Source organism: Neophocaena asiaeorientalis, unplaced genomic scaffold (genome assembly GCF_003031525.2).
Source record: "Neophocaena asiaeorientalis asiaeorientalis breed wild unplaced genomic scaffold, Neophocaena_asiaeorientalis_V1.1 scaffold7, whole genome shotgun sequence".
Classification (NCBI taxonomy): Eukaryota; Metazoa; Chordata; class Mammalia; order Artiodactyla; family Phocoenidae; genus Neophocaena; species Neophocaena asiaeorientalis.
In genome coordinates, this window is record NW_020185337.1 from 1,375,690 (window position 1) to 1,401,271 (window position 25,582).

Sequence of the window (25,582 nt, forward strand, 5' to 3'; positions counted from 1 at the left end):
GGGGGGCCCGCGTAAAAAAAAAAAAAAAAAAAAGAAAATTGCTTGGTGAGCACAGGGTAGAATAATGCAGGTGGGTGTTATTGTAAAATATTTCTTCTAGGCAGGGTACCAGGGAGAATTTCCATCTCTAATTCTGAGCCTCATTTATAAAATGTCAATTACAGTAACTACTTAAAAGTATTGGTGTTAGGATTAAATGAAATTACACATGTGCATGAATCATGATTTCAGTATGACAGAAATCAATTCAACTTTAGCATAGACAAAAAGGAAAACTTCATAATTCACAGAATCCAAGGAGTGACTGAGCAACCAAACCATAGGAAGAGCAGGAATAATACCTTCCTCTCTGTCCCTGTTTGACTTTACTCTGTGTGTTGGCTCTGTTCCCTGCAACTGCAGCTTAGTTTCCTCCATATGGTGAGGAACATGGTCACTGATAACTCCCACATTTTACATCTTACAATTGGGCTACCAAGATTCTACTTTTTTTTTCCTTTCGTTCTCAATTCCTGTTAGAAGATGTTTGGGTTATGTCCTTAACCCTGAAGAAATCAATTGTGGCCAAAGGACTGGGAACATGAAAGAACCTGCAATTTTCCCACAGGTGCTACAGGGTTTAAGCTGACAGAGGAACAGTGTGGTAAATTGTATTATTGCCCCCAATTATTTGCTCCTCACTTGCCATGTATATGTGACTTGAAGCTTCCTTTCCTTGTGGAAAGAGTATAGATGCCCTCTCCACTGAGGTTGAGCTTAGCCATATGATGTGGCACTCGTGCAGAAGCTTTAAGAGGCACCATGGTTCTCTGGCAGCTCCCTGGCTGCCCCACTCTGCCCTGAGATTGGGCAAGTCTCACGTAGGCGTTGTTTCTTCACCCTGGAATCCAGGATGAGACAGCACACGGTGCACGGCCATAGTCTCCCCAAAGCCTGAAGCAGCACTATAACCAACTTGCAGTCTACGTGTAACATAAGCAAACATTCGTCCTTTGTTTTCTAAGTCGCTGAATTTTCAGAGCTGTTTGTTATATAGCATAACCTGGCCAAAGCTCATACAAGCAGTTCCCAGAAAAAGAGAGGGGAGATGCTGGCTGGTGAGACATTAAATTATTTAAAACAGCGCCTACAATACAGAATGCATTCAATATAGACTCCGCTGAGAAACATCAATAAATCCTACCTTTCCAACTCCCATGTTTAGTGAGTCATAAAACATTCTCATCATAAAGGTGAATTATATTGAGAAAACATAATTTATTCATATTTCTTATATTTATCCTATATGCTGTTGCCCTGATTGCATTTAGGAGAGACCCTGGTCCTACTGGCAACTCATTTTTTAACCATTCCTTAGAATGCTGATCCACCTTACGCAGTATCTTACTTTCTTCCACTCTCAATATTCAGAAGATTCTCCCAATCAGAGGCTTTGCTGCTTTCTCTCTGGTCTACATTCTTTTTTCCCCAGTCTACATTTTGGTTTGCGTATTTCCTCCCTCTGTATACTTTCCCTGGAGAATTATAATCATTCATACAACTTCAACCTGCCAACGTAATTAAAACCTCCAAGTATATTTCTAGGCCAGATCTTGTTCCTGAGCTCTAGACACACCTACTCATCTGCCCACTGGATACCTTCACTTCATGTCCCATTGACACCTCAGACACAGCCACTTTATTCATCATCGTTCTTTTCAAATCTGTTTTTCTTCTCCTTCTTCTTTGGGCCTGTACTGCCTATCCTGGTTAACGGCACCACCGTGTACCTAGTTGTTCATGCTAAACATTTTGGCATCACCTTCATTTTCTCCCCTTTCCTCATGTCCTTGTTATTCCAATCATGTAATTGTTTCAACTCCTGTAGAGTCTGTTCTCTACACGTGTACCAAATCGGCCTTTTCCTCTGGTTCTCCTGCCACGGCCTGCAGCTCAGTTCCATCAGACATTTAATGACTTCTTTAATACTAATTGCTATTCTAAATGCTGCAGATAAAGAATGAATAAGGCATACTCCCTGAGGCCCAGGAACTCACTTTCTAGTCAAGAGGATAAACAGATCATTTCATGTATACAACAGGGTAAATGCTAAAACAGAGCTATGGATAGGGGACTATGGGAAATCAGAGAAAGAATGCTTTACCTAAACTAGCAATTTGGAGAAGTGGAGAATTTTGAACTGAGAAAGGATGATATGGAGTGAGCAGAGCAAACTAAAATGGAACACATTATATACAGGGAGGGAGAACTGCCTTAGCAGAAGTGTGAATGAGGATAGCGAGGAAATATTGAAGACTGAGGCTAGAGGGAGGGGTTAAGTGGGAGCCAAATCATGTAACGTGGACTTAAGGAGCTTAGACTTAACCTTACAGGGCAGTAGCTTCAAACTGGGCTAAACAAAGCTCCTCAGGGTTCACTGAGTGGGCGGGCGCATGGAAGGCCAGCTGGGCTTCACAGCTTTGGTTCTGACACCTACTTCAAGGGGAACAGCTCAGCTAACCTTTATCCCATCATTTGCATAATAGTTCCCTGACCTAAAGGTGTTGGGTGTTTATCAAAATCACACACATAACGGGGTTGGAGAGGGTAGCATTAGCTTGGAAAGCATGAGTGCTGAACAGTTTAAGCCAACTGCTCTGAAAACGAATCACAAGGTGAGACATTCAGTTATTATTTCCACATAGCTTTCTATGATCTTTCACATCCCATCAGTACCTTGCGCAAAAATTAGGTGACAGGAATCTTCTGTGATCGCTTGCTTTCCACCAAGTTCAAAAAACCTTCCGTGGGCTTGTTACCACAATTTAAGATCTATTGTACCAAGAAAAACACTGTATTTGCTCCCTTTCCTTAACTCAGCTGTGGGAGAAAAGAATTAAGCACTTATTGTTCAGCTCTCAAGGCAGACGTCAGTTTATTTGGGAGGCAGCAGGCAGAGGAGGAAAGACTTCTTGTCTTCTTTCCCTCCAGTTAGAGGTCTCAAAGTCCAAGCATTGTGTAAGGCTTCTGTAACTGGCAGGAGATACGGCTCCTCTTGGGTGGAAGCCTGGCTCCTCTGAGAATCATCAGAGTTCTGCTCCAGGGGGAGCTGGAGTAAGAACGGCAACTCACCGAGGGCTTAATATGTTCTGGGTACCATAACTGCATTAACTTATTTAACCGTTACAACGAAGGTAAGAGATAGGTACTGTGTGATCCTCATTTTAAGTATAAGGAAATTCAGGTATAGAAGCTAAGTAACTTGTTCCAGATACCTAGGTGGTAAATGGCAGGGCCAGGATTCAAATTCAGACAGTCTGGCTCCCGTATTTGATCTCACAGTCACTGAGCTAAAGCGTCTCCTTAAAAGTGGGTCTTACAGAGAGTCCTTCAATGCAAAGGGTGTAAAAGGCCAACGCCAGCAAGCCTAGCCTGAGACCAGGGCTTAGTCTTTTTAAGGTCAATTTATCTCATCTCTACCATTTGAGAAAAAAGCCTGTACAGTAAGCCCCCTACATACGAACTTTCGGGTTGCAAACTTTCAAAGATGCAAACGTGCATTTCCATGTCCAGTCACGTAAGTTAGTTCACGTGCCTGGCGTACACTGTCACATACATGCAACCTCTACGAGTGGTTGTGTTTTTGTGTACTTTACTGTACCGTACTGTATACGGTAGTGCAGTATCTTTATTTCAAGCCCAGGATGTCTGGAAGCAAGTGTAAAAGCAGTGGTGATGTAGCTGGTACTAAGAAGCGCCAGGAATTGGAGGCCCAGAGAAAGGACGAAGAGAGACAAGAGGAAGAAGTAACTGAAGAACCAAAGAGATTCACCACGCAGGAAATGGCAAGGGGATTTTCTTTATTTGAGGAGGCACTGTTAGTTTTTGAGGCACAGGACTCAAACGTAGCACGGTACACGAAATTGGCAGCAGCTGTTCAAAATGCGACCCAGTGCTACCGTGTCATCTATGATGAGAGAAAAAGAGCTACTACCCAGACATTATTAGATCGTTTTTTCAAGAGGGTAAATAGAATTGAATCCAGCAAGGAACCAGAAACTGTGCCATCAATCTCAGGTGTGAGTGAAATTGTAGCTTGGCCTCTGTCTCTTATTGCTGACGATCCTTCAGCTCTACCATCTCCCACCTCCTCTCCCTCCTCCAGTCAGTAACTCTTCTTGCCTGTTCATTTGATGCCAGCCCCTATATTCCAGCTGTTGTACTGTACTGTACCTCTCAAGGTACTGTACTGTAAGATTAAAAAATGTTTTCTTTACTTTTTGTTTGCTTTTTATGTGTTATTTGTGTGAAAAGTATTATAAACCTATTACAGTACTATATAGCCGATTGCGTTAGTTGGGTCCCTAGGCTAACTCTGTTGGACTTACGAACAAATTGGACTTACGAACGTACTCTTGGAATGGAACTCGTTTGTGTGTAGGGAACTTACTGTACTTTGATGGTCCAGTTCCCCCAAGGTTGCTACAAAAGAAGTTGAGGCTCTGTCCTTATCAACTCGTTTACTAACCACGGGTCAATTCTAATTGGGTCAACTATTTTATTTTGCTCAGGGAGGACACTATAAGTAGAAATTCTTGGGTCTTTTAACCACTAAGGAACCCCAGATCTTTAATGCATTTTTTCAAATGTACATTCTAAACCAAACAACCTCAGTGTGTAAACTTACACATTCAACATGACTCTTGCTTCCCCTTTTCTAACGGAAATCTTTAATTAGGATTTAGAGTTATTCTCCACACAAATAATTTTTTTAAAGTTTATAATACACAGCTATAGGTGTTGGGGAGCCACTGAACGGGAAACTTGCTTTTTAGATTGTTCTAGCTTCAGCATGGAAGATAAATTTAAGGGGTGCATGACTGAAGGCTGGATGATGAAAAGGCCATTATAACAGACAAGGTGAAAGATTAAAAGAAGATGAACGCAGGCAGTGGTAATAAGCATGGAGAGGAGAGGGCAGATTTTTCAAAATTTAGTAAGTAAAGAGGTAAAACTTGTTAATTATGTTGGTTATTCTCCATTTGCCCTACAGCACCATTTTCTACCTTTCTATGCCCACCTCTGTGCCCTGGAGGGTGGCTGACTCTCTGGACTGTATCATCCAAAATCCCTTACTGGCTGGCTTAGGATTGGGTTCTGCTAGTAGGAGGCATTAGTAAGAGACTGGCGGGCAGGCGGAGAAAAAGGTCAGGGAATTCTCTCCTCTGCTTACGGCTATAGTTCCATCTAGGTGGTCCCTCTTCCATAACTACAACTTTCTGGTTCTGGTAATAGAGTCCTCTCCTTCTGCTTCTTCAGGTCTGTGGGTACCTCACAAATCTTGCTGACTCCCTTAACTTCCCTGACCTCTGTAAACAGTCCTTTGGTTAAACTCTCTTTAATTAATAAGCCCTCTGAGTCTTTTTCCTTCTGGGACCTGGACTAGCAGTGATTGATGGGGAATGGGGAGAGGAGTACAAAGAGTTGAGGTGACTCCCGGGTTTAGATTCTTTCCTCTCAAATGGATTTTTAGCATTTTCCTGAGTGTCTTGTTAGGACTTGCTCTATTCAGATTACTTGGAATCCATCCCTGGCACCACCACTTTGGTTGGCATTTCCAGCAGGAGATTCAGGCAGGTTCTCCAGAACCAAGCATGGTGCCTGGTGTAGAGCAGCACTCCATACATGGATTTTCTCTCTCAGTGTCTCTGAACTTTACTGTCACATTATTATAGGCCCCCATACGCTCAGATTTTGAACTCAGCATTGGTCTGGCCATTGTTAGTTTTATATCTAACTTTGAGTTCTAGATTTTGAAATGTACATGGGACAGTTAGAAAGGGCTATGTAAAACAACAACAACAAAATTCCCAATTATAGTAAAAGCTTTGAAAACATTGAAGAAACTGGGATTATTTAGCAGTGAGAATGCATTAGTGCAAAGTTTAATACCCAAGCAGTTGGCCTATGGCTGTAGTGTTTTGTTGATTAAATTATAAAATTTTCTCTCCAACAAGTAATTCAGTATGATGAACATTCTATTCTTCATCATATAACAATCACTTCAACTCACAAGAATTTAGTTGAGAGACTCTTCATAATTCTTAAGTCATTAATTATATCTCTACTCCCTACATTGTCTTTATGCCTATACTGCATACCCTAAATACTTCAAATACCCTAACAACCCCTATAGAAGACTGCCCCATACCCTGCACCCCTAGCATGCACATTAGACTCACCAGGGAGCTCTTTAAAAATACTCATTCCCAGACTCCACCCCATGCCAATTAAATCAGCAATTTGGAAAGGAGGCCCAGGTGTGGATATTGTTTTAAAGCTCCCCGGGGCTTCCCTGGTGGCGCAGTGGTGGAGAGTCCGCCTGCCAATGTAGGGGACGCGGGTTCGTGATCCCGGTCCGGGAGGATTCCACATGCCAGCGGAGCGGTTGGGCCCGTGAGCCATGGCCGCTGAGCCTGTACGTCCGGAGCCCGTGCTCCGCAACGGGAGAGGCCACAACAGTGAGAAGACCGCGCACCGCAAAAAAAAAAAAAAAAAAAAAAAAGCTCCCCAAATGATCTTAAAATGAACAAAGTTGAGAACAAAACTCCAAACCATAAAATAAAACCACCAAGATCACACAAAAAGATATGACTCTCCACAGAATGTATAAACCCAAGATACCTTGTGTCTGTTTATCCCTTGTTAATGAACTTCCTGTGAGCCTTTTCCCCCCATTAACCTTCAGTTTTTGCACACTGGAAAGCTGATTGAGAGCCCTTCCGTTGGTTTTGCTTCCTTGATTGACGTGTGTGGTTTGTTGACAAGCTGCCCAGAACATGGTGAAAGACAACCACAACTAAACCTACCTCTGAGTCAGCAGTGGTTTTATCCATCAGTGAGGTTTTTCTTAGGACCCTAAAAGAGGGTGAAAAAAGAGTATATAAATGAAGGAATCAAATAGACTCTCAACAGTCGTTAAAGGTAACAGTTTGGGTTGGGGAGGGGGAAGGCTATTGTGAACAAAAGAACGATGCTTTCAATATTTTCAAAGAAAGCTTTGACTAAGGATCAAGAAGTAAAATGTGTATTCTGAATTAGTTTTACATCATGCTTCAGGGTCCTTCGTGATCAAATATAGGGTTCTTTCAAAAGCGAAAGGTAACTGCAATAAATAACAGTTACTTTCAATAAATATACATGATCTTGAGTAATTCCAAGTCTTAGTTAGGAATGAGGTAATAAGAAAATAGTTTTTAAAATATGTTTTCTATCTCAGTTTCTTACAGTGAGCAAATGTTCCATGTTATTTGTGTCAGTTCCATTTTCTCCAAGTGACTTTTCCTATGTAGAGAGTGTCCTGAGTTATAGATAAACTACACAGGAATGCAGAGAACTTGTGATTTCTCTATCTAGGATAATTGCAATGTAACTTAGTGAGGCCTAGTAGCTCACAAAGTTATCTGAAGTATTTCAGAAGGGACAGGAAGCATCCCTTGCACTTTTTTAGCAGTAGTCACTGCCCACAAGTGGGCAGTAGATGATGAAACAACCCAAGTTGGCTTCTTTTATTTCTTCTCTGCCCTTTCTCCACTTCCTGTCAAGTTTTCCCTCCATCTCAGCCTATGTTGACTTGGTAATAGTATGTCCACTTTCAGGTTCATGCAGTCTAAATGCTTTAGGTAGTTTGGTTATCTCACAAACCAAACAGACCAAAAAACAAAACAAGGCAAAACAAGACAAAAGAAACCTTGCCCTGTGGAATGGGAAAGCAGACCCTGGAGTACAAGGTAATCTGTAAAATGAAGTATTGCATAACTCAGAGCAGGGACTCAAAGAGGTGACTAGAATGATGAAGTCTAAAGTGATTTCTCCAAACCAAAATCTCTGGAGAGAATGATTGGGAGGTCTCCCTCTGCTTTCTGGAAAGAGATTCCAGCCAATTACATCTGACTCTTAAAGGATATGAGTTGCATAGGGTTCTGATCAAATGCTTAAAGGTGTTAGTGACTTAATTTTTAATAATCCAGCTAAGTTTTTTTTTTTTTTTTTTCCAGCTAAGTTTTAAATGACTCTAGATAAGAGTAACAACACATAGCATTAAATATGTATATATTATATACAAAATGCTTTTGTATATAGTATCTCATTTGATGGTCATTATCAATCTTGTGTGTCCAAAGTAGGAAAGGGAGCTTTGTTAGGCCTTCTTACAAATAATGACTCTTAAGGAAATGTTCTTAAATGGGCCAGAAAGGACCAAGCATGGACTAGAATGCATGTATTTTTTTTTAAAGTCTTTTCACGTTCTACCACATCGCACTGGGACTCTCTAAGTCCTTAGCATTTCAGTTGTGTGAGGTGATGAAGGAAGAAGTTTTCATATACTGAGGTATGGGGAAGACATTCTTGCTTACACATGATTTAACTTAAACTTTATGCTAACCAGAACAGCCTGTTTTGTGGCCTATTAAACATACATTGTACATTTGCTTTAACCATTAAAGAAAAGGGTGCCTTGTCCAGAAGTAATATGTCCATTTTTAAGATAGAGATAAATGTCTCCCTCTTCCTGGGACGTCAATGGTCAATGCTAGTACTCCTTAGATGACAAGGCTCCCTTCCCAGGCACAAGGCCATACTGACTCACTGTGTACGTGATGCTGTCTTTTTTGAAACCTTGAAAGAATGTATCCCTCTTGCATTTGATATTCTTTGTTCCGACAAGATATAAAACTGTGCTGAAACCATGTTTCCTTGGAACAGTTCCTCAGAGCTACCCAAGAGGCTGTTTGTCAGGCTATACTTCTCAGTCTGGCTCAAAACTCTCTTCTGTTCTTATTATAGATCAGTTATTGATGACTTCCTTCTACATAGTGAAATAAATACAATTCAATCTTAAATTTAGTAAAGCAGCAATTGAGGTTGAGAAAGACATAAGGACCTTAAATGGTTGGGAAAGTCTAAGTGCAAAACCTGGGAGTTGGGGGATGTAGTTTCCACTAAAATTTAAAAATATGAGTACTTACTTTGAGCCAGACTCTGCTAGGTGCAAAGTTAAAAAATGGTTAAGAACAGATCCTGCCTTCGAGGAACTTTCTGACTAGGGCAGCAGGTCACAACCTAGTGATCTGGACTTTGAAGAATTGATTAGGACAATCAGATAATCAGGTCAAAAGACAAGGCAAAAAGGCATATAAATGATGAACTTTTGAGAGTGAAGGAGCCCCCAAAGTTTGTCAGTTTGATATGGAAAATTGCTCTATTATTTTGTTTCTTAAGTAAAATACTCACCATCAGCATGTATGAAACCAGGGGCAAAAGAGACTTTTTTCAGCCGTGATTCCTATGTACCACCCCCTCCATTTATAAGTTCTCAATCTACCCCTTAGGGTCCCCACTTGAATGCAAAAAAACTTTTAAAATGTAACCACTATACAGTGGTGATACACCGAACAGTGAGATAAACCCTAAGCTCGTTTGAAAGAAAACTGAACAGGGAGCCAGTGACTCGGGTTTGAGCTGTGCCTATGCTACGAACTGTTCTGTGATCTTGGGCAAGTAACTTCTCAGGATGTCCCTCTCGGTCTGTAAGGTGAGTATGACCCAAAGGTCCACCTCACCGAGTTCTGTGAGGATGATTTTTAAAATGCCAGTGAAAGCATTTCCTCTACTCCATTTAGGGTGCTTTTGCTATCTCCGGGGTCCTTCCACTCTCGCCACTTTGAGATTTGGTGCATCACGACCCAAAGGCCTTAAGCATCACCACAATTGCCTGACCGTCTCTCCTCATACACACCCACGTCCCTCGCGGTAACTGAGTCTGCCGAAGGAAGTCTCGTAGCTGAAGTCACACACTCCTAAAGGCCAAGAGAAAGTGACAGAAGGCTCCGATTCCAGCCGGAGAGATGTGAGAGACGCCAGCATCATAGAAAGTCAGGAAAGACCCTCTATGCGCAAGCGCAATGGCCACCCCGCACCTCCCCTCCCACGGGAGAGGGCGGGCCACGACGTGCCCACGTCGGACGCACTGCCGTTCGCGAAGCGTGCGTCGGCGGCGTAGGACCCGCCCCTTGGGGAGGGGAGGGGTTTCTGCCTGGCAGAGGTGGGAGCTCTTGCAGTCGTAGGGGAATAGGTTTCCTGTTCCGGTTCTCGGGCTCTGGTTAGTCACGTGGAAGTGCGATCACCTAGACAGTTTGCGCTTTCCGTTCACCAAAGCATCTTCCCTTTGGTGATACAGGTGCAGGTTTCGGCCGGTGACTCTGCCATGCCGAACTTGCGGCCCAGGCCCCGCCGAGGCGCCGGACGGGGCGCCAGGGCAGCCGGGCGGGACGAGCTGGTGTCGCGGTCCTTGCAGAGCGCAGAGCACTGCCTGGGCGCCCAGGACTTCGGCACCGCCTATGCCCACTACCTCCTCGTGCTCAGCCTAGCGCCGGAGCTGAAAGACGATGTGAAGGTGAGGAGGGCCCTTGTTTCTCTCGCTTGCAGGCAGATCCTGTGTTCTTCTCGTATAAATAAATGAATACATAAATAAATTGGATGGGGGTACTATGAGTGATTGGTGGTGGTTATTAATGTTTACTGTTCACCCTTGACTCTTCTTTTGTTCGTAACCACAACCAGCGTATCAGAAAATATTGTCTGCTGCACCATCGAAATATATATCCAGAATCGTATCCCTTCTTACCACCTTCTTTTTTACTCCCCTGATTCAAGCTTCAGTCATCTCCTTCTGACTTTTGCAATAGGCTCAGGCTCGAAACTAGGCTTTCTCCTGCAGCCTACCGCAACACAGCCAGTATGAGCTTTTCATAATAAAAGCCAGATGATATCATTTCTCTATTTCAAAACTTCCATTTCATTCAAAATTACGAAGGTTATATTGCATGAGGCCTCAGGTGATCTGCCACCTCCTATATCTAATTCTAGCAAGTCCCTGCCCCAGGCCCTTTGCACTTGTCTCTACTGTTACGTGGAACGAATGTTGAATTAAGTTTGGGATTAGCCTAAAGTAATCATTCGATGATGCATTCTTTAAGTTTCAGTTATTGGATTATTTGTGAGTTATTCTGTTGAAATGCTGTACATTTTTTTCCAAGTTATTTCAGAATCTAAATTTCAAAAAGTGATTTAACTTAATTTTGCATTCAACTTTCAGCCTGAAGCTACTTTGCTTTATTTCACCCAGGGTTTCTCAACCTCAGTACTACTCATATTTTGGATGGAATCTTTGTTGTGAAAAGCCGTCTTGTGCATGGTAGAATGTTTAGCAGCATCCCTGACTTCTACCCAGTAGATGTCAGTAGTATATAGACATTTAAATTTCAGGATCAGCTGGCCTCAGGGAGGAGAACGTGTTATGCTGAGATACAGTTTGCTCTTTTAGGTAGGCAGAAGTAGAATAATGGATCAATCCAAGTGCTTTTTCCTCAATTCTTTGTTCGTTAGTTTCCTCTTTCCTAAAACAGGGAACATATCTTTTTTTATATTTAGTGTGTATTAAAAGTATTATCTAAAGTTTGTATTTCTTTGCCTGGTGTTCAGTAGGGTTAAGTAACTAGCTCTGTTTCCTGCAGAACAGAGTCCCATATTTCTTTGCAGGGTCCTCTGCGAAAGACCTATCTCTTTAGTCTTATTTCCTTCTACTCCCCATCCTTACACCTCAGCCATACCAAGTTGCTTAGCTGTAAATTCCCTGATCCATTTAATATAATCTGTGTTTTTTCCCCTCACATCCTAGAGTCTCCTTCCTTTCCTTGACTCTCTAGTAAAATTTATCAAAATTCAGTTTCAGGTATACACTCTTCTGTATAAAATATGTGAAGATGATATAAAGTGTGTTCCTGACTACAGCCTTCTGTCTTTGCACTGGGTTGCAGTGTGGAGAATGTTTGGTGGAGGTGTAATTGGAGCTAGGGTGACAGTGGGAAGACTTCCTGTAGTCCAGCAAGTGGTTACAAGGATCATGTTGTAACAGTGTGGGGGAGAGGAGGTGACAGATTTAACTATAATGAGAGAGAATTGGCTGGGTTCCAAATTAATTGTACTGGAGTTAAGGTGGCGTTCTAAGGTGACTTCTTAGTCTGAGGTTGGGTGGTACCTTAACCTTATATCCTGTGTGAGAGAATACGATGGGTTCAGTTTAGAACATTTTGAATTTTTTCAAAATTGTAATATTTCTCTCTATGAGGCCTCTCTGAGGATAGGAACAGGATTTATGTTATGTTGTTCTTTGGTATTCTTTGCACACCGATCAGGAAATATTTGGGTTGAGCTGAATTTGAGATGGCTGAGGGTCCCTGGTTGAGATGACCAGTAGGGAGTGGTAACTATGGGTCTGAGGTTCAGGAGAGAGGGTCTCAATTGGAGATGTAGATGTAACATCTATTAACACATAGGTGATAGTTAATGCACTGGGGATGCATGAGAAAAGAGAAGCCGGTCAAGGAAGTACCGCTGAAACATAGGAGCCCACAAAAAAGAGGTTGGTGGAGAATATGATATGGCAGCCAAGTATGGACAGATTTTGCAGAGTGGTCAAACTGTCTTAATTCTGAATGTTACTGCCATGTAGGTGGTAAAATGTATGCATTTATGCATTTGTTTATTTAGCAACAGGGCCTATTAAAGCTAAATTAAACTTACGGTGATTTTCAGTTATAACTAAGTTTTATTTTCTGTGGAATCTTCAACCAGTGTTGAATATTCTTTCATCTTTTTTTTTTTTTTAACGGCCACGCCATGCGGTTTGCGGGATCTTAGTTCTCCGACCAGGGATTGAACCATGGTCTCAGCAGTGAAAGCTCAGAGTCCTAACCACTAGACAGCCAGGGAATTCCCTCTTTCATCATTTATGTTACTGACTAATTTACTGTTTTCTCTTTTGTAAAGGAAACTTTTCAGTATACGCTCTTCAGATGGGCTGAAGAGCTTGATGCGCTCAGTCGAACACAAGACCTACTTGGTTGCTATGAGCAAGCCTTGGAACTGTTTCCTGATGATGAAGTGATTTGCAATAGTATGGGGGAGCATCTCTTCAGGTATGTAGTGTTTTCAGTATTACTAGTTAAGGATTATTCTGCATCAGTCCAGATCGGATAAATTGTTGTACACTAATTTGAACATGGGAAGTTTAATATAAACAATTATTAATTATAACGGGATCAGAGTAACGAAGGTTGGCTAGTAAGAAGAGAACTGAAAAGAATATAGGAATAGCAGATATAATATGTAATAATATTATATGTTATACTACATAATAGCCACTGCCCCTGGGGCTGAGATAGAGCATCCATGGAAGAGTTCCTCTCACTGGACTGAGATCCAGACCTTGTTGGAGAGGACATAGCCCTCATTCACAGGATGGCAGAGAAGTCACTGTGGTCCCTTGCCAGGGAATTTGTTGTAAATCTCTTCTCTGGAACTTCCTGGAAATTTGCTGTTTCCTTTTGTAAGAGTGCCGTTCCCTGTTTGGGTTCCAGAACGTCTTTTTTGCTTAAACCATACCCAAAATGAATAGTCCGATTCAATCTTTAAAACTGGCAGAACGCTTAGAGGTGCTTGTGAAGAAGTATGAGTGTAAAAGGGTTCTACTAGAGCTTTCCTGGTGGCGCAGTGGTTGAGAGCCCGCCTGCAGATGCAGGGGACATGGGTTCATGCCCCGGTCCGGGAAGATCCCACATGCCGCGGAGTGGTTGGGCCCGTGAGCCATGGCCGCTGAGCCTGCGCGTCCGGAGCCTGTGCTCCGCAGCGGGAGAGGCCACAGCAGTGAGAGGCCCGTGTACCGCAAGCAAAAAAAAAAAAAGGGTTCTACTAGCTTAGTTCTTTTCAGTGTGTGGACGACACACTGGTGTGATCCACAGATTACCAGTCAATGACAGAGGAGTATAAAATTTGTGAGTAAACAGTTAGAAATGTATGTAGCAGTTTGGCATTGCTGTAAATCCAAGCATGTGGTCAGGGAACTCCCTTGTTGAAGAGAGCATGGACCCCTCTGCTGCTGAAGTCTGGTGTGGGAGTTGCACACTAACTAATCATGTACATTACAAGTGTGTTGGTCTACAGATACTTAGATACTTTAAAAGGAAAGGGAGTTCTTTATCAGAGATAGTTTAAGAAACACTGTTCCGGATGGTTTGATGGTTTTCCCCCCCTGTCTTTTATTATTGATTTGCTCACATCTAATTTAGTAGTAGTTTTTTGGGTGACTCACCTTTAACTTTTTTCCTTAGACACAATGCCTCTCTTTTTGCAGTCATATTTATTTGGTTTCTTTTGTATTTAATTAAAATATATAATAATAACAAGTGCAACTGGTATAAACTGGTCTGGCAGCAAATACAACTGACTTTTTTTTTTTAATTTAGACTATTTATTTACTTATCTTTTACTGAAATATAGTTGACTTACAATATTATATTACTTTCGGGTATACAACATAGTGATTCTGCATTTTTATAGATTATGCTCAATATAAAGTTAATATAAAATATTAATTAACTGTATTCCCTGTGCTGTGCATTACATTGTTGTCTTAATTATTTTATTATTTTTTTTTTAATAGATCTTTATTGGAGTATAATTGCTTCACAGTACTGTGTTAGTTTCTGTTGTACATCAAAGTGAATCAGCCATATGCATACAGATGTCCCCATATCCCCTCCCTCTTGTGTCTCCCTCCCACCCTCCCTATCCCACCCCTCTAGGTGGTCACAAAGCACCGAGCTGATCTCTCTATGCTATGCTGCTGGTTCCCACTAGCTATTTTACATTCGGTAGTGTATATATGTCGATGCTACTCTCTCACTTCGTCCCAGCTTACCCTTCCCCCTCCCCGTGTCCTCAAGTCCATTCTCTACGTCTGCATCTTTATTCCTGCCCTACAACTGACTCTTGATGACCATTCAACTCAATTGCTGAGGGAAAAGGTATGCAGGCACAGCAAAGAGGCACCTCTTAGCCATAGGTGTTAATATCTTTTACAGAGGGAGTGGTTTTTAGAAACCACTGGTGTTCTAGAAAGTTGTTTAAATGGCGGATGGCTAGGAGAGCCTCTACTATACCATAGTAAAGTAGTAATTCATAGTCAGTCAGTTGTTAGTGTCCTGGAATGCATAAATATAAAAGGGATTCAGAAAGGAAAGAAGTGAATGAGAATCGCAGTCCTCACAGAAGGCTTCCCAAGGAGATGGCGCTTGGGTTGGGTAGGATCTGGGGTGCCGGTGAGGGGTTCTCAGGCCAGATGAGTGGCACGAACAAAGGCGCTGTAACTGATAGTATGTAGTTGAATATCTTGTCTGTTACGTTTTACTCTAGAATGGGCTTCAGAGATGAAGCAGCCGGGTATTTTCGTAAAGCAGTGAAGCTAAACCCGGATTTCAGTGATGCAAAGGAGAATTTTTATCGTGTTGCAAACTGGCTGGTGGAGCGCTGGCACTTTCTCATGCTTAATGACACCAGGAGGAATATGATTTATAATGCAGCAATCCAAAAGGCGGTTCGTTTGGGCTTCAGAAGCGTTTTGGACATTGGAGCAGGAACTGGAATACTAAGGTTTGTTGGAATTGTGTTTTAATTATGTATACCTATATACTAATGTAAATTAAGGATTGTACCAAATATGGAAACTGTAACAGCAGAATTTAAAAGTAGAGTTTATTTCTCATAATCTCGTTATGATTATTCATGGAACTATTATTATTATATTTTTCACTATAACTTTTACTTAATTAAGAACTCGACGTAACCACCAAGAAAAATTGGGGGTTATCATTGAAATTTTAAATAATGAATTTTAAGAGTACTTTTTACATCAACATTCTGGTTGAATCTAGTTGTTTAAAGTCTATTAGCATTCTGCATGCCAGTTGTGTTTTAATAAGGTGAATGTCATGATTTATTGTGTGATTTATTGCTTGACAAAAATATTAGTTCATTTCTTAAAATGCAGAACGAATAATGGTTGTGTTAAAAAATAAAAGGAAAACCTCATGTTTAAGCATTATAATTCCACTAAAATTTGAAAGATTACAGTAGATTATTTTTTCTTGATGGAACACTTTTTCCTCTTGTAGCATGTTTGCTAAAAAAGCTGGAGCGCACTTGGTGTATGCCTGTGAGTTATCCAAGACCATGTATGAACTTGCCTGTGATGTAGTGGCAGCAAACGAGATGGAAGCAGGGATCAAACTCTTACATATGAAGTCGCTTGACATAGAAATTCCAAAACACATTCCTGAAAGGTATTATAATATGAACTAATTTTAGTTTTTATAATCCACTATTTTTTTTTAAAAAATTAAGATATTCACATTTCTAGCTTCTAGTCCAAACAAAAATGCTAAAACCATTATATTGTAAAGATGCAGATATAGGATAGTTTAGCATAAGATTGATTTCATAGTAAGGTCATTTTCTTGATAAAAAAAGATTTAAAGATCTTGAGAAAAATTTGTGGCAAGGGATTTAATACATAAACTTCAGCTTTAGCAAGTTACTTTACCTTTGTTAATTTCAGTGTTCTAGTTGTCCTTCTGTGTGGTCAATAACTATTTAAAAATTGTACTTAAAAATAATGCGTGAGTAGATGAAGCTTGATGGGTTTAATCACATTTGGTGTTAATATCCCTGGCTAAAATGAAGGATAGCCTTTGGCTTTGGAAGCGTCAGCTGTCAATGTATTTTGGCTTGGGTCCTTCAAATGCTTTGAATATTATCTCATAAGTCTTAGCTTTTCAGTATGTTATTTCACCTTGATCCATATCACAAGGGGATGGAATTTTAGAACTAGAGGGAATTTAAAAATCATCTGGTCCAGTAAACTATCATTTTAGATACAGAGTTTTCTCTGAGTAGCACTTGCTTTACTACCTCTTCTGGGTAGTCTATCTTTTCATCTTACTTAAATTCAGTTTACATTGAAACAGGGCTTTTTTATACCCTGTCATCATTGAGACTATGATTTTAAAAAGTCTTTTTCCGTATACGTATGATAATATTTATACTTACATAATAGTTACGCTTTTCAATGGTCTCTACATATGTTCTCATGAAAGAAGTCCTGTTAGATTGTTGAGGCAGATATTATACCATTTTATAGAAATAAACAGTGTCCTCAATTGTCTTAGTCTGCTCAGACTGCTATTAACAAAATACCAGATCAGGTAGCTTAAACTACAGACATTTATTTTCTCACAGCTCTGGAGGCTAGAAGTCCATGATCATGGGTGCTGGCAAATTTGGTTTCTGTTGGGAGCTCTCTTCCTAGCTTTGCAGATGGACTTCCTGTGCGCCCTTACATGGCCTGTCCTCTGTGCATGTGAGGAGAGAGGGATCACTGCTGTCTCCTCCACTTTTATAAGGACACACGCCCTATCAGATTAGGACTTCACCTTTATGACCTCACTGAACCTTAATTACCTGTAAGGATCCTATCTCCAAGTATAGTCACGCTGGGAATTAGGGCTTCAGTGTGAATTTTGGTGGTACAGAATTCAGTCCAGAGCATGAATCAAAGTTATGTTAATTCAGTCTACATTTTTGTCACAGATGGTGTTGTAGAAGGATCTATTGGCTTTGAATTAAGAGATATGGTTCAGTAATAATAATTAATAATAATTTATTTTGACCTTGAGCAAATCTAGAGACTTGAAGATGTTGGAATAGATGATTTGAGATACCTTCCATGTTCTAAATATTTGCAATCATAAATATTGAAAAATTTTTAAATATATATAATACTGGGCTTAGGCACTGTAGGGGATACCAAAGTCTGTCCTCAAGGCACCTACAGTCTAGATAGGAAGATAAGGAATATTCATGAAAATATCTTTACCTTCTAATTACACAAATGAACGATACTGGCAGTAAGTAGTAAAGAGGTTCCGAGAAGGGAGAAATTTTTTTGGTGTGTCTTTGAGTGAAATTTTCTAGAAAGAAAGAATGGACAGAAGATCAGAGCTCTGTGGATTAGGCTTTTGTGAAAACTCACAGGTGTGGGTAAAGCAAGAGAAGTAACAGGAGAGGGACACTCAATGTTTAGAGGTAAACACAGCAGAGGTAGAGGAAGGATTTTGAGGGGCAGGCCTCCTCACCGGCACTAAATGTTATTTACAGATCAAGGAAAATTAGAACCGAGAAAGAGTATTCATTTTGGTAAGTCGGGGAGTCACTGATGATAGAGAGTATTTTTATAGAGTGTTGGGGATAGAAGTCCAGTTACTCAGGGTTAAGGAGGGGGACTGGTAAAAAGGTAATGGGTATGAACCACTCCTTAGGATTTAGGCAATGAAAGGATAATCCAAGAGGCAGGGGGTCAAGTGAAGGTTGTGTACTCCCACTGCTGTCCCCACCAGGAAGCTGCCGGTGGAGGACAGAGGAGCCTGAATCTTCCTCAAGATTCCAGGGTAGATATTAAACACAAAATGTATTAGAAAATTTTACATATGAACTGTTTCTATAATAAACTCTTCCTTTCTGCTCTCAGCTTTGACATCTTTTATATAAATAGCATGATATTTTACTTACATATATTTTTAAAAAATCATTCTATAGAGTATCCCTTGTTGTAACAGAAACTGTCGATGCAGGTTTATTTGGAGAAGGAATTGTGGAGAGTTTGATTCATGCATGGGAACATTTACTTTTGCAGCCAAAGGTAAGCAGCATGAAGACACTTACATCTGATTAAGAATTCATTATTCAGTAGATAATTTATTGAGCCCGTAGCATAATTGCAAATCGGTATGAGATACATCCCACTCTTGAAGTGCATACTGTACTGTTGGAAAGAAATCAGTGTGAAAAAACATTTAATAACATAGTGCAGTGTATACTTGTGTGCCCAAATGGTGTATATAGGCAAAAAACACTCCAGGACGGAATTCTTAGGAATTGCGATTACGTTATGAAGGGATTGACTCTGGAATTCTTGAGTAGGGTTGAGAAAGGGAAGTACTTTCAGTCTCACAGCCTTCACTGCTTGTATTTTTTGGCAGATTATCAAAAGGGAATATAGTGATAACTGGCGTGGTATGGTTTTAAGGTACCAGTTGGACCCAGGCTACTGCTTGGACAGGACTAATTCTTATAATTGCCAACTTATATTTTGCGTTGAAATCCTCTACTGTGGCCCAGTAAATTGTAGATTTGGTTTATATGTATGTATTATGAATGAAAGGATTTTAACATTTAATAAGAATTTAATACTTAACAGAAAATGATTTGGATTTAAAATAGCTAATGAAAGGTTGAAAGAAGAGCAGTTTGTTTTTCAAGTAGGTAATGGTGATTTTGGCCTCTCAGTTAAAGTCACACTGAATAGTCTTTTGTTGTATGCAGACTTAGAGATTTCTAGCTCTCACCTCCCTCCCTCCCTTCCTTCCTATTTGTACTGGAAAAAAAGAAAAAAATATATATGTATACACACACACACACACACACACACACACACATATAGCAATGAAAATAAAAGAAATTTTTAAAGGAAAAAAACCCCTTAACCTGCTTATCTTTTTTTTTTTAATAAACTTCTGCCTTTCCCATGATGAGCACTTAATTTTTTTAAAGTTATTTATTTTAATTTATTTATTTTTGGCTGCATTGGGTCTTCATTGCTGCGCGCAGGCTTTCTCTCGTGGCAGCAAGTGGGGGCTACTCTTTGTTGCAGTGCACGGGCTTCTCATCGTGGTGGCTTCTCTTGTTGTGGAGCACGGGCTCAAGGTGCACGGGCTTCAGTAGTTGTGGCACATAGGCTCAGTAGTTGTGGCTCACGGGCTCTAGAGTGCAGGCTCAGTAGTTGTGGCGCACAGGCTTAGTTGCTCTGTGGCATGTGGGATCTTCCTGGACCAGGGCTCAAACCTGTGTTCTCTGCATTGGCAGGCAGATTCTTAACCACTGTGCCACCAGGGAAGTCCTGCTTATCTTAATTATTGTTTTTTTGAGTTTTTTTCTGATAAATTTTCATAGCTTACCATCATACACACATATTTTGACATAAATATAACAGAATATAATTTTTTTATTGTTATATTTTTAGACCAAAGGTGAAAATGGTAATTGTGAAAAATATGGGAAAGTTATACCGGCAAGTGCTGTTATATTTGGGATGGCAGTAGAATGTGCAGAGATAAGAAGACATCATAGGTAAGTGATTATTTAAATAGTAAATATTAAAAAATAGTAATTTTAAGGTGTAGACTGTACTCCAGAGGTTATTTAGTGGACATTTATTCAGATGAGAATGTGTAGTTTTCTGACCTTTAAATTCATGATGTTTATTCCAGTCTTAATTTTCTTTTTGCTTTTTTTAAACTTTCTTCGAAAATAGAACTCTAGGATTAAAATCAGCTTTCAGTTTTCTAGTGGAAAATTAATTTTGATACAACTTAGTATCCTTTTGATGTGTGATAGATTCATGAGAAAAATACTAAGTTAAGACTGATTTTAGAGAAAGTGAAGTAAAAATTTCCAATGTGAAAATAATTTTATTTCTCCCATTTTTCTCTTCTTAATAACTATTGATATTATAATGTTTTCTGGTTGGGTGCGATGAAATTTTAGGATCTTTCTACCCTTGAGATTCTGAGATTTATCACATGTGATACAGGTGAAAATTTTTTTTAGTTATAGAAGTTTCCTGGTTACATTTTTTTCTTGAACATTAATGAATTTTTTTATTTTGCTAAAATATTGATCCATAGTTTTTTGGAACTTTTTAAGGAGGCCCTCCATCTGATAACTTGATAGTGTTAAATGTAACATATTTACATTTTAAGACATACTGATGAGTAAAAGAAGAAAATAAAAATCATCCCAAAGCCTCACTAGTAGGCAACTACCGTTCATCCTTGTTGGATGAATACACCACAGTACATTCCTCCATTTTGCTGGTGATGGACATTTAGGTAATATCCAGTTTTGGGAGTATTGGAAATAGCACAGCCATAAACATTCTTGAACATTCTTTTGTTGGTGATATGTATGAATTTCTGTTGGCTGTGTTCCTAAAAGTGCAAATGTCAGACACTCTGAGGTTCCCATATTAAGAGTGAATCTAGAATAGTCATGTTCATCTTGAGCAGGAACTACGGAAGTCTTCCAGAGTGGTCTTGTTAATTTTCTATTCCTACCAATAGTGCATGAAACTATTCTTACAACACTTATTTTCCCCATTCTGGTGGTTGTGTAGTATGGCTTTAACTTCATTTCCCTGGTGACTAACTTTTCATATGCTTATTGGTCATTTGGATATGTTCTTTTGTACAGTGTCTAAGTCTTTTGCCTATTTTTGTGTTTCTTTTATTGTGGGAATTTAAAAATATATTTTGGATATTTGCCCTTTGTTGAGTAATGTATTACAAATCTCTTTTCCTACTCAGTGGCTTGCCTTTTTACTTTCTTCCTGGGTATCTTTTGATGAGCAGAGTTCTTAATTTTAAGGTACACTTGTTTATCATTTGTTTTCCTTTATAGTTAGTGATTGTGTTTATAACTGTGTTTAAGAAACCTTTGTCTATGAAGCTTTATTGCATTTTTATATTTATTTTTGCTGGATTCAGTATTATATGGTGTTACTTGATTCTTAAAAAGACAAAAAACCAAACCCGTCTTTCTCCTTTTCCTCTCTTATTCCCCCTCTTACCAGGGTGGGTATTAAGGACATTGCTGGGATCTGTTTGCCAACCAGTGTGAAATTTCAGAGTCCAGCGTATTCTTCTGTAGATGCTGAAGAAACAGTTGAACCTTATACAACCGAAAAGATGAGTCGAGTTCCTGGAGGATATTTGGCTTTGACAGAGTGCTTTGAAATTATGACAGTAGATTTCAACAATCTTCAGGTAAAAATAAAAGTTCAATTACTGTTTGTTTTTAATATATATAAATTTATTTATTTACTTGGTTTTATTTTTGGCTGCGTTGGGTTTTCGTTGCTGTGCGTGGGCTTTCTCTAGTTGTGGCGAGCGGGGGCTACTCTTCCTTGCGGTGTGAAGGCTTCTCATTATGGTGGCTTCTCTTGTTGCAGAGCATGGGCTCCAGGTGCACGGACTTCAGTAGTTGTGGCTCGGGGGCTCTAGAGCGCAGGCTCAGTAGTTGCAGTGCAGGGGCTTAATTGCTCCGCAACATGTGGGATCTTCCCGGACCAGGGCTTGAACCTGTGTCCCCTGCACTGGCAGGCGCGTTCTTAACCACTGCACCACCAGGGAAGCCCCAGTTACTGTTTTTAAGCATTAAATTTCATGCATTATTTTAAATAGTTAATACATAGGACAGTCTTTATGAGTTTGCGTGGGATTCCACTGACTATATGTAAAGAAAATGATTAAACGGTAACCAGAATTCCCTCCTGAAATTATTTACTTACTGTAAATACAGAGAAAAAGATCCCTAAGGTTTCTGGGAATGTACAGTGAGCCTGGAGCTTTCATGGGTTTTCTTAGGTGGCTCTTAAAACAGTGTTGCAATACAGTTATAATTATCCTGTGCTATACAGATGAAGGAACTATAGCTTACATTAATTCCCCCCAAATATGAATGTAGGGGCAGGAGTTATAACCTAGGTCTTCTGACTCTTCTCTGTGTCATCCTGCCATTTCAAATTAACAGTATTCCTTGAAATGAAACGTAATTCAGCTCTCTAGGTTGTATGTGACCAGCCATCTTGGCTTGCCAGGACTGAGGGTTTCCCCAGAGACAGTCTTGGGCAAACCAGGACAAGTTGCTGTCACCCTGGTGTGTCTGTGTGGGTGGTGGAGGGGTGCACTACACAAAGAGCCCAAGGAAATTGAGAAAGGTTACATCGAGTCCTTCTCTGGAGATCTTCCTGTAAGGTTAAATGTTTAAGTACATTAAGCTTTTGAGATGAAACTTTCCTGCGCACAGAAGACTTTGTGAGGGTCATTTTAGCCTAAGATCTTTGTAATTTAATGAAAGCTTTCCCCTATTAATTGTTACTAGGTTTTTTGTTTTTTGAGGTGGTGTGGAACTCAATTAACACTTTGGCGTTGATTACTGTGGCCGAGCTTCATGAGCATTTCTTTTCTGATGTAACAATCTTCCAATGGGGAACAGTACAATCATAGCTGCTGAGTACTCCAAAGCTATCCTTTTCTTATTTTAATTTTTATTTGCCACACACACACGAAAACACCTTATTAAGACTCTAATTTTGAAAATAATATCTGCCTGTTTAACATTTTCAAGTAATACAGTAGAAAAGAAGAAGAAAAAGTATATTTTTTCCTTTTTAAAATCTAGGCCCTTCTTTCTCCAGGTCACCAGTTGAAATACCTCTTTTCAGACTTGCTTTTCTAATCTTCTACACACACACACACACACACACACACATTTTTTTTTTTTTTCTTTTTGCGGTACGCGGGCCTCGCACTGTTGTGACCTCTCCAGCTGCGGAGCACAGGCTCCGGACGCGCAGGCTCAGCGGCCATGGCTTACGGGCCGTTCCGTGGCATGTGGGATCTTCCCGGACCGGGGCACGAACCCATGTTCCCTGCATCGGCAGGCGGACTCTCAACCACTGCGCCACCAGGGAAGCCCCCACACACTTTTTTAAAACAAAATAATCTCTATTGCTTTGCCACTTGCTACCTTCATTCAACACTATGTTATGGACTTCTTTCTACATCAGTGATATGTGTCTGCCTCATTGTAATAACTGTATGGTACTTACTATCATATACCATATATCAGAGCTTCCCATCCAGCATGCCTTAAATGGTTGTAGGTGTGCCAAGATACCGATCCCCTAAGGGTGCTGGACAGGACTGGGAACTTACAGAAATGGGAATTGATATGATATTGGGGCAAGTATATAATGAATGTCTAAAATCCTCTTATTCTTTTAACATTTTTGTCAGGAACTAAAAAGTCTTGCAACTAAGAAACCTGATAAAATTGGTATCCCTGTTATTAAAGAAGGCATACTCGATGCTATTGTGGTTTGGTTTGTACTCCAGCTTGATGATGAACACAGTTTATCCACAAGTCCTAGTGAGGAAACATGCTGGGAACAGGCTGTCTACCCTGTACATGACCTTGCAGGTATATCTTGTCTAATTTTTTTTTAAATTAATTTATTTTATTTATTTTTGGCTGCATTGGGTCTTTGTTGCTGCGCACGGGCTTTCTCTAGTTGCGGCGAGCGGGGTCTGCTCTTTGTTGCGGTGCACAGTCTTCTCATTGTGGTGGCTTCTCTTGTTGCGGAACGTGGGCTCTAGGTGCGCGGGCTTCAGTAGTTGTGGCACGCAGGCTCAATAGTTGTGGCACATGGGCTTTTTTGCTCTGCAGCATGTGGGATCTTCCTGGACCAGGGATTGAACCCGTGTCCCCTGCATTGGCAGGTGGATTCTTAACCACTGTGCCACTCTTGTCTAATTTTTGTTGTTGTTGTTGTTTAAAACTTTTTGTTTTAACCCTCTAAGCATTTGAGTCAGTGTCAGAAAATTCACTATGAATATGAAGTTTCCAGTCAAGGGAGATCGGTTAAATCTTTCAGAATTTTCTTTTTCTTTTTTAAAAGTAGTTTTAAATAATTAATATATGTGGTTAAGAAGAGAGACTAAAATTGACATGTACACACTGCTATATTTAAAATAGATAACCAACAAGGACCTACTGTATAGCACAGGGAACTCTGCTCAATACTCTGTAATAACCTAAATGGGAAAAGGATTTGAAAAAGAACTAGGTACATGTGTACGTATAAATGAATCTCTCTGCTGTACACCTGAAACTAACACAGCATTGTTAATCAACTATATTCCAGTATTAAAAAAAAAAAAAGACTAAAACACAACTCTGCTGCATACCACTCAAAAATACCTATCATTAAACCATTTCTTCAGCTCTGATTACTCTAGTTATCAGTAAATAAGAGAAATGCTGTCCATTTTTTATGGAACACAGCAGGAAAGTACTGCTTTTAGTGCAGGAGTTCTTACCACTTACAGAATCTGATAGCGTCTGTGGAGCCCCAGGTCCTAGAAATATGCACAGAACTTTCATAGAAGTACAGAATTTTGCAGTTTAAAGTTCATGAATCCATGGACTTACTCAGGGATGTCCTATATTAAAGATATTTTTTGTATAGAAGTTTTTTACTAGCAATTTTATGGGTTTCAATATAGTTTACAGCAGTTGTATTATATAGAAAAATTCTACCTTTTTAAAACTGGAAGGTAATAAATATTTACTTCTATGTAGTCTCTGTTTACTTCTATGTAGTCTCTTAATCAAGGATCTAATTTGGCAAGGTCATTAAGTCATGGAATCAATATAGTATTGTGGCCAGTATGAGTTTTGGAGTCAGTCAGGTAGATTTGAAATTGGGTCTTGGCTACTTACTGACTTCCTGGCAGGCCTTGCTGGTTATTTCTTAGAGCTTTTGTTATGTGATGTATAAAAATGGGATGATGCTGCGAATTCTTTGTTGGTCCAGTGGTTAGGACTCTGCCCTTTCACTGCCTAGGGCCAGGGTTCAGTCCCTGGTTGGGGAACTAAGATCCTGCAAGCTGTGCGGCATGGCCAAAAAAAAAAAAAAAAAAAAAAAGAGAAGATGCTGCCTATGTTGCAGGATTGTTGTAGGAATTAT

At 40.0% G+C, this 25,582-nt stretch overlaps 1 protein-coding gene across 1 annotated transcript in view; it reads left to right on the plus strand.

Annotated features, from left to right (window-relative positions):
* The first annotated feature begins 10,041 nt into the window (after window positions 1-10,041).
* The window catches only part of PRMT9 (protein arginine methyltransferase 9), a 30,263-nt gene continuing 14,722 nt past the window's right edge, over window positions 10,042-25,582 (plus strand). Inside the window, exons 1-8 of the mRNA XM_024736185.1 lie at window positions 10,042-10,435; window positions 12,871-13,019; window positions 15,295-15,531; window positions 16,053-16,220; window positions 18,532-18,634; window positions 20,015-20,121; window positions 21,623-21,815; window positions 23,850-24,033. Of these exons, the coding sequence (XP_024591953.1) occupies window positions 10,247-10,435; window positions 12,871-13,019; window positions 15,295-15,531; window positions 16,053-16,220; window positions 18,532-18,634; window positions 20,015-20,121; window positions 21,623-21,815; window positions 23,850-24,033 (1,330 nt within the window). The 5' untranslated portion in view covers window positions 10,042-10,246. The remainder of the gene's footprint in view (window positions 10,436-12,870; window positions 13,020-15,294; window positions 15,532-16,052; window positions 16,221-18,531; window positions 18,635-20,014; window positions 20,122-21,622; window positions 21,816-23,849; window positions 24,034-25,582) is intronic.